The following is a 9,667-nucleotide window of genomic DNA, read 5'->3' as shown; positions in this document are numbered from 1 at the left end:
CGCCAAACAAACAAATTCCTGTTTGTTCAAAATGTATATCCGTCCTTATTCGTGGGTCAAGATATCCTCAAACAAAGCGACTTGTGTGTTTAATCTGTTTGCTGTGCGATATTATGTATTTTGTACTCAAATATGCGCTACCAAATTTGCCTTTGCGTTGTTTTTTCCTCTCAGGTACCTCATACTGATCTGTGTCGATAAAGCTGGCAGATCACCACTACTTTACCAGATCAAAAGGTCCCGCAGATTCCTTCCCCGGATCGAACGCAAATACAGACATGGGAGATAACAATGAACAAGTCAGCCTCACGGACGTCGTGGTGGCTCAGCCCACCGCGGCAGAGCAGAATGAGCTTATTGCGCAGCTGATACAGCAAATAGCTGACATGAGGGTAGAGATGCAACGGAGGCAAGACACTTCTCCGCCCGGGTTTGGCCCCAACTTTCTCGATGCGAGACCTCCTACATACTTCCCCTCGTCCAACTCGGATCCTACTCAGCACCGTCCATCGACACCCGTGCATAACCCCTCTAGAATAGATATAACCACCCAAAACCCCCAATACGCGTCAGTCTCCTATCAGACTCCCTCACCACTCCCAGACAATCCTCCACAAGTACCACCACACCCCCAAAGCATTCCAATAGCCCCATTACCCCAAAATCAAACCCAAAATCCCGCCGCCTTCAATTCCCAAACACCGCATCCCCACTTTAACCAAAATACCAATCCCCAAAATTTTCCGCAAAATTATCAAACCGCACAGAACGTCCCAAGCCCTTCCATAGCTCCACCCCTCCCCAAAAGAACCACTTTTCAAGTCCCTGTCCCAGTCGAGCATGAGGTGCACGGCTCCGAGTTGGACCACTATGAGGAGCAAGAAAGAGAGTGGAGGTCGAGGGAAGAAGCAAAGGTAGACATAAAGGAGGAGATCAGGAGGGCAATGAGGGAGTTGCAATGTACTCCAGAAGTCGCCGGGTTAAGCTACGCAGAACTATGCATCCACCCAGACTTAAACCTGCCTGAAGGGTTCAAGATCCCGAAGTTTGATACCTTCGGCGGGGTGGGCAACCCCATGGCACACCTCAGAGCGTACTGTGACCAACTCGTGGGAGTTGGCAAAGATGAAGCCTTGCTGATGAGATTATTCAGCCGGAGCCTGTGTGGTGAAGCCCTGGAGTGGTTCACGTCACATGAGACTCGGCAATGGTCCAGTTGGAGCGCACTGGCTAAGGATTTCATCGACAGATTCGCATACAACGTCGAGATAGTCCCTGATCGGTACTCCTTGGAGAAGATGAAGCAGAAGCCCACAGAAAGCTATCGAGAGTTCGCGTACAGGTGGAGGAAAGAGGCGGCAAGGGTGAGGCCTCCGATGACAGAAAAAGAGATTGTGGAGGTGTTCGTGCGGGTGCAGGAGCCCGAGTATTATGACAGAGTCATCTTATTAATCGGCGCCAAGTTCGCCGAGATAGTCAAGGTGGGTGAGACTATTGAAGATGGCCTGAAGTCGGGGAAGATAGCCCGAGTGTCTGCATCACCTGGGTCTTCCGGACTGGTAAGGAAGAAAAGAGAAGAGGTTAACGCTATCTCACACGGGGGAAGAAAGGCCCCCAGAAACTTACCACGTCCCCAAGGCCGCCCTTACCCTCCATCACAGCCTCATCAAGCCTACCGTCCAAACTCAAATCATTCCAGCCACTACAATGCCGGCCCCACTTATCCAGAAGCCCATATTGCGTCGTATCAGAATCCACCCCCGATTCCCCAAAATTTTCCAAACTACCCCCAAGCCTATCAAGTCCCTCTCCACTACCAGAATGTCGCTCCCAGCTGCGCTAATGTACAGCCAAGCTATCAAGCGCCATTCCCCGCATATCAAATACAAACCCCAGCATATCAAAGCCCCCATCCAAATTACCAAGCCCCAAGGCCAAACCACCAAACAAATCCCTACCCCAGAACCCAAGCTCCACGACCAAACGCCCGCAATTACCAACAAGTCCCTCCCCCACAGCAGGGCGGGTATGATCCCCCTCGCCCCAGGTCTGAGAAGAAGCCCTCCAGAAGCTTCACCGTGTTGGCTGAAAGTAGAACTAAATTGTTCGAAAGGTTATCCGCGGCCGGATACATCCACCCTGTGGGCCCCAAGCCCGTGGATGTCCATTCCAGATTCTACAGACCGGAGCAGAGATGTGCTTACCATTCCAACGGTGTTGGACATGATATAGAAGATTGTATCAATCTCAAGCACAAGATCCAGGACTTGATTGACCAGGAAGTGGTCTCTCTTCAGCCCGCGGCGCCAAACGTCAACACGAATCCGTTGCCAAATCATGGGGGTGGAAACATCAACATGATAGAAATTGATGATGATGAGCGTGAAGCCAAGAGAATTACTCCTATTGTTCAGGAAGACTTGGAGAGGGCTGTCGCTTCTTTGAGCGTCAGGGAGAAAGGAGAGTTTGTCATTCTGACACCTGCAAAGGCTGTTGCCTTGGTGCCCTCAAGGACTCTCCCCAAACCCAAGTTTGTGATAGAAACGGCCGTGGCTCAAGGCATGACTAGGTCCGGAAGGTGCTACACTCCTGATGAGCTTGCTCTCGGAGGACAGAAGAAGGACCATGCTAAGAGGCCGATAAGCGAGGGGGAAGCAGAAGAGTTCTGGAGAAGGATGCAGCCGAAGGACTATTCCATCGTCAAACATTTAGAGAAGACTCCAGCTCAGATATCTGTGTGGGCCCTGCTGATGAGCTCTCAGTCCCACAGGCAGGCCTTAATGAAAGCTCTTGATGATACATACGTGCCCTCAGGCACAAGCAGCGACAATGTAGCTGCTATGATTCACCGGGTCATTCAGGGACACCGTATCAGCTTCTGCGATGATGAGTTGCCATCCGAAGGGAGAGCCCACAACAAAGCTCTACACATCACCGTGGTATGCCGCGGAAAGATCGTCAACCGTGTTTTGGTAGACGACGGATCTGGCCTAAACATATGCCCCTTGTCCACGCTGAAGCAGCTGAGGTTTGACCTCGGAAAGTTGGAGAAAAACCAGGTCAATGTGAGAGCTTTTGATGGTGTGCAGAGAGAGACGTTAGGAGCGGTGAACTTGATCATCCAAATGGGCCCCGCGGAGTTCGAGGCAAAATTCCAAGTGTTGGATATCGACACCAGCTATAACCTCCTTTTGGGAAGACCATTTATTCATATGGCTGGAGCCATCCCTTCCACTCTTCACCAAGTGATGAAACTAGTATGGAGAAATGAAGAACTAGTTATTCACGGGGAAAGGAGCCATTCAGGTAAGCAGGTGTCGATCTTGGACGAGACGCCGCAAACTTCGGACTTCTACACAGTGGAGTTGGTAAATGCCACCGATGAGGGCCTGGCACCACAGACTCCCATGCCGGCCGTGTACAAAATGATTGCCACGGTAATGCTGCAGAGCGGATTCGAACCAGGTTTCGGATTAGGAAGGAATGCACAAGGGATCATCGAGCCAATTCCGGTCCTTGCTATAGGATCAAAGTATGGTTTGGGGTACATCCCCACAGATGATGATTTGAAGATGAAGAGGAGAAAGGATCAAGGGTTGACTAAGCCGATCCCACATCTCTATCACTCCTTTCCAGTCCGGGAGCATGCCGAGTCTGCAGACGATGGGGAAGGAATCTGTGACCTGTTCAAGGAGATCAACGCCGTCATCGAGGAGGAGGCCGAGCCAGCAGGCATTCGTGATGCTGAACCAGGGGAGATGCTGCAAAATTGGACGTCCACGCCGATCCTGATGCCCCGAACTCTGTGGTAGAATGGAGTTATTTTGTGCATGCCAAAATCGGTGGTCGTTCGGAAGAGGCCCGAGACCCACCATTTCTGCATTTCTTGATTTTGAATTTTGTTATGATTGTTTAAAGGGCGACACGGCCTTGTGCCATGACCCAAATTTGCATTTTTGATTCAATTTAAATGAAAGCCTCCTTATTTTGACTTTGTTTATTCGATTGCTTGTTATATTTTACTTTTCTAATTTTGTCTGTTTATGATTTCAGTAACGTAAGTTACAAACCTGCCAATGTCATGTCATGTCACGAGCTAAACGAGCAAAATGAGGCAAATGACGACGAGGCTGACGACTACGACGACGAAAGTGGGGAACCAGACTATGTGGTAGAAGAATTTCGGCAGTTCGAGAATCAACATAAGCCGAATCTGGAGGAAACAGAGACGGTGAATTTGGGAGATTCAGAGTGTGTCAAAGAGGTTAAGATCAGCACTCACCTGAATGAAACTCAGAAGGTGAGCCTGGTGCATTTGCTTGCCGAATACAGCGATGTGTTTGTTTGGGAGGTCAGTGACATGCAGGGGCTGAGTACCGATGTCGTATCTCATAAGCTGCCTATCAACCCAGGGTTCGAGCCGGTGAAGCAAAAGACTCGGAAATTCAAGCCTGAATTGAGTCTGAAGATTAAGGAGGAAATCACCAAGCAGATAGAGTCTCGGTTGGTAGAAGTAACGCAATATCCCACTTGGTTGGCGAATGTCGTTCCGGTCGCCAAGAAAGATGGAAAAATCAGGATTTGTGTTGATTACAGAGATCTCAACAAGGCTAGTCCAAAGGATAATTTCCCGTTGCCAAATATCCATATTCTGATTGATAACTGTGCCAGACATGAGATGCAGTCATTTGTGGATTGTTACGCGGGTTATCACCAGATTCTGATGGATGAAGAAGACGTGGAGAAAACGGCCTTCATCACACCTTGGGGGGTATATCACTACAGGGTGATGCCGTTTGGGCTCAAAAACGCCGGTGCCACTTACATGAGAGCCATGACGACTATCTTCCACGACATGATTCACAAGGAAATTGAAGTGTACGTGGACGACGTCATAATTAAATCCCGCGAGAGTTCGGATCATTTGACACACCTGCGAAAATTCTTTGAACGTTTGCGTAGGTACAACTTGAAGCTAAATCCCGCCAAGTGTGCTTTTGGAGTCCCAGCTGGGAAATTGTTAGGGTTTATAGTCAGCAGAAGAGGTATTGAGCTCGACCCTTCCAAGATCAAAGCAATTCAGGAGTTACCTCCGCCGAAGACGAGAAAAGAGGTGATGAGCTTCTTAGGGAGGTTAAACTATATCAGCCGGTTTATAGCACAATCGACGGTGGTATGTGAGCCTATCTTCAAGTTGCTGAAGAAAGATGCCCCAACTAAGTGGACTGAGGAGTGCCAGACCGCTTTCGACGCTATCAAGAGCTACTTGTCTAACCCACCAGTATTGGTTCCTCCGCGAGAAGGGAGTCCTTTGTTGCTATATTTGTCTGTCTCGGATAGCGCCTTTGGATGTGTACTTGGTCAACACGACGAGACAGGGAAGAAGGAAAAGGCTATCTACTACATCAGCAAGAAGTTTACTCCGTACGAGTCTCGTTACACTTTGCTGGAAAGAACGTGCTGTGCTCTGACATGGCTTGCCCAGAAGCTGAGGCACTACCTGTCGTCGTATACTACATATCTTATCTCCAGGATGGATCCGTTAAAGTATATTTTCCAGAAAGCGATGCCGACCGGGAAGCTGGCTAAATGGCAAATGCTGTTGAGTGAGTTTGACATCGTGTACGTGACTCAGAAGGCAATAAAAGCACAAGCTTTGGCTGATCATCTTGCGGAAAATCCCGTTGATGAAGAGTATGAACCTCTCAAGACATATTTTCACGATGAAGAAGTGTCATTTGTGGGTGAAGATATCTCTGAAGTTTATCCAGGTTGGAGATTATTCTTCGATGGAGCGGTGAATCACCAGGGTAAAGGTGTTGGAGCAGTCTTGGTATCAGAATCTGGTCAGCACTATCCTATGGCGGCTAAGCTACGGTTCAACTGCACAAACAACATGCCTGAGTATGAAGCTTGCATTCTCGGTTTGAAAATGGCCGTTGACATGAATGTTTACGAGTTACTGGTTATTGGAGATTCAGACCTCTTGATCCATCAGGTTCAAGGAGAATGGGCTGTGAAGAACCCAAAGATTGTACCTTATGTACAATATGTGCAAAACCTGTGTAAAAGGTTTCGCAGGATCGAGTTCAGACATACTCCCCGAATACAGAATGAATTAGCTGATGCTCTTGCCACCATCGCTTCAATGATCAAACATCCGGATATTGATTACATCGACCCGCTGGATATAGATTTGAAGGAGCATCCAGTCCATTGTTCACACGTGGAATCAGAACCAGATGGTTTGCCTTGGTATTTCGACATAAAGAGGTACTTGGAGTCTGGGACATATCCAGAAGACGCCACATCTAATCAAAAGAAGTCGATACGTCGTATGGCTCTCAATTTCTTTTTGAATGGAGAAGTCCTTTACAGGAGGACTCCAGATTTGGGTCTTTTGAGATGCGTGGATGCTGCTGAAGCCGTGAGGCTTATTGAACAGATACATGCTGGAGTCTGTGGCACACATATGAACGGGCTTACCTTGGCAAGAAAAGTCCTTCGAGCCGGTTACTTCTGGATGACTATGGAGAACGACTGTTGCAAATTCGTGCAAAAATGCCATAAATGTCAAGTGCACGGAGACTTGATAAGGGTGCCACCTCACGAACTCAATGCTATGAGTTCACCTTGGCCATTTGTAGCTTGGGGAATGGATGTCATCGGCCCTATAGAACCGGCCGCTTCCAATGGACACAGATTTATTTTGGTTGCCATCGATTATTTCACCAAATGGGTGGAAGCAGCCTCTTACAAATCGGTAACCAAGAAAGTGGTGGCCGACTTTGTCCGCAACAATTTGATCTGCCGATTTGGAGTTCCAGAATCCATCATCACTGATAACGGTGCAAATCTCAACAGTCATCTGATGAAAGAGATATGTGAACAATTTAAGATTATTCACCGAAGGTCAACTGCTTATCGCCCTCAAATGAACGGAGCTGTAGAGGCCGCCAACAACAACATCAAGAAGATTCTGAGGAAAATGATTGACAAGCAGCGGGGTTGGCATGAAATGTTGCCATATGCTCTACTGGGTTATCGAACGACGGTCAGAACATCAACTGGGGCTACTCCATACTTGCTAGTATACGGAACAGAAGCAGTCGTACCTGTTGAAGTCGAGATACCGTCACTGAGGATCATCCAAGAAGCTGAGCTAAGTAATGCTGAGTGGGTTAGCAAACGGATTGATCAACTAGCCTTGATTGATGAAAAGAGGATGGTTGCTGTTTGCCATGGCCAGTTGTATAGACAAAGAATGACTCGCGCTTTTCACAAAAGAGTAAGAGCCAGAAATTTTGAAGTTGGTCAGTTGGTTCTTAAGCGTATTTTTCCTCATCAAGACGAGTACAAAGGAAAGTTCGCACCAAACTGGCAAGGTCCTTACATGGTCCGCAAAGTACTATCTGGAGGTGCTTTAGTCTTGTCAGAGATGGATGGCGCTGTGTGGCCCAAACCTATCAACTCAGATGCTGTCAAGAGATATTACGCGTGAAGTTCGTTTTGCATTTCCCATCATTTACTTGTAATCTTCGGTTTGCTTGTATTTGTTCGAATTTGAATCCCTCTTGTAACGAACTACGTCTGACCTGAATTCTCGAGAATGAGATACGTAGGTGGCCTATGTCGGCTTCGGTCACCCCATTTACCCCCCTTTACTATTTCTTTGTACCTGAACTACGTTCGACCTGAATTCTCAAGAATGAGATACGTAGGCGGCCTTTGTCGGCTTCGGTCGGTTTCTTTGTAAATTTTATTCTTGTTAACCTTTAAGGGGAACTACGTTTGACCTGATTCCTGCCTCAACGGGATACGTAGGAGCCACAAGGGCTCGGTCATATCTCTCGTAAGATTTCTATTTCCCCCTTCTACAATAGAAACTGGGACAGAATTTTTGAGAGGGACTCAAAAATTCTCCAAAAGGAACCTTCTCCTCAGCGGATCAAACTAAAGACATTTCGAGTTTGCGACTGGGACAGAATTTTTGAGAAGATCTCAAAAATTCCGAGATTTGTTCGGTTACAAGGGAAAGAGGAGCAAGATACTAAACTGGGACAGAAATTTTGACGATGGCCTCAAAATTTCGTCATGGGACTTCCCCACAAGTCCGGAATGCCTCTGAAATTCATTCGACAAGCGTCGGACTCAAAGAAGCTCGTTAAGCCTGACATGACATGACTTGGCATTGACTTTTTCGAGATACTATTTCTTAAAAATTTTTCTTGCTTCTCTTAAAAATTTCCCTTTTATATTTCATCTGTTTTGGCATAAGATATTTTCTTATCTATCAAGAGTCGGGAAATCGGGAAATCAACCGAGGACGTCAAGACAAGGAGCAAACAATCGAAGGGATCGACACAGATCAGTATGTTTAAAACTGACAATTTTTCTTTGGATGCAGGTTTATAGCTTCACTTCGAAATCGGCCGAATTCTTCCGACTGATGAATACGGAGAAGGAGAAAACTATCTACAAAGCCGGTGATTTTATTGAAAGTTCAAAGGTGGATCAAAAAGGAATCTTAGCGAAGATCTCACGATTTCTATAGAAGACGCTATTTGCATTGCGTTATCAAAGCAAGATGATTATTGTCGATCAAGATAATGCATTACCTCAGAAGAGACAGCTATGCAATTATTATTTTTATCATTATCGATCAAGTCGATATATTATTTGGAGGTCGTCTTGCCGTAACTATTCACGGGGGCAATATAGATAATCATGCATGACGAGAAGATTTTATGCCTCGTCGAAATTTATACATCGCGAGAAGAATTTATGCCTCGCTGGAATTCATGCATCGCGGAATCATGCATCGCGGAAATCATGCATCGCGAGTCAATAATCATGCATGACGAGAAGATTTCATGCCTCGTCAAAATTTATACATCGCGAGAAGAATTTATGCCTCCCTGGAATTCATGCATCGCGGAATCATGCATCGCGAGTCAATAATCATGCATGACGAGAAGATTTCATGCCTCGCCGAAATTTATACATCGCGAGAAGAATTTATGCCTCATTGGAATTCATGCATCGCGGAATCATGCATCGCGGAAATCATGCTTCGCGAGTCAATAATCATGCATGACGAGAAGATTTCATGCCTCGTCGAAATTTATACATCGCGAGAAGAATTTATGCCTCGCTGGAATTCATGCATCGCGGAATCATGCATCGCGGAAATCATGCATCGCGAGTCAATAATCATGCATGACGAGAAGATTTCATGCCTCGTCAAAATTTATACATCGCGAGAAGAATTTATACCTCGCTGGAATTCATGCATCGCGGAATCATGCATCGCGGAAATCATGCATCGCGAGTCAATAATCATGCATGACGAGAAGATTTCATGCCTCGTCGAAATTTATACATCGCGAGAAGAATTTATGCCTCGCTGGAATTCATGCATCGCGGGAATCATGCATCGCGAGTCAATAATCATGCATGACGAGAAGATTTCATGCCTCGTCAAAATTTATACATCGCGAGAAGAATTTATACCTCGCTGGAATTCATGCATCGCGGAAATCATGCATCGCGAGTCAATAATCATGCATGACGAGAAGATTTCATGCCTCGTCAAAATTTATACACCGCGAGAAGAATTTATGCCTCGCTGGAATTCATGCATCGCGGAATCATGCATCGCGAGTCA

The 9,667-nt window shown here is 46.7% G+C and overlaps 1 protein-coding gene across 1 annotated transcript; it reads left to right on the top strand.

The window, feature by feature from the left end:
• Positions 1-278: 278 nt before the first annotated feature.
• On the top strand, positions 279-7,516 carry LOC138339465 (uncharacterized). The gene is made up of 3 exons (XM_069291065.1): positions 279-3,808; positions 4,054-6,245; positions 6,300-7,516. Exons 1-3 carry the CDS (start codon positions 279-281, stop codon positions 7,499-7,501), a joined length of 6,924 nt encoding a protein of 2,307 aa, XP_069147166.1. The 3' UTR covers positions 7,502-7,516.
• The last annotated feature ends 2,151 nt before the right edge of the window (positions 7,517-9,667 follow it).

This window comes from Solanum lycopersicum, chromosome 11 (genome assembly GCF_036512215.1).
Source record: "Solanum lycopersicum chromosome 11, SLM_r2.1".
Taxonomy (NCBI): domain Eukaryota; kingdom Viridiplantae; phylum Streptophyta; class Magnoliopsida; order Solanales; family Solanaceae; genus Solanum; species Solanum lycopersicum.
The sequence above is the reverse complement of the archived record's forward strand: the minus strand, read 5'-3'. Positions and strand labels throughout refer to the sequence as shown.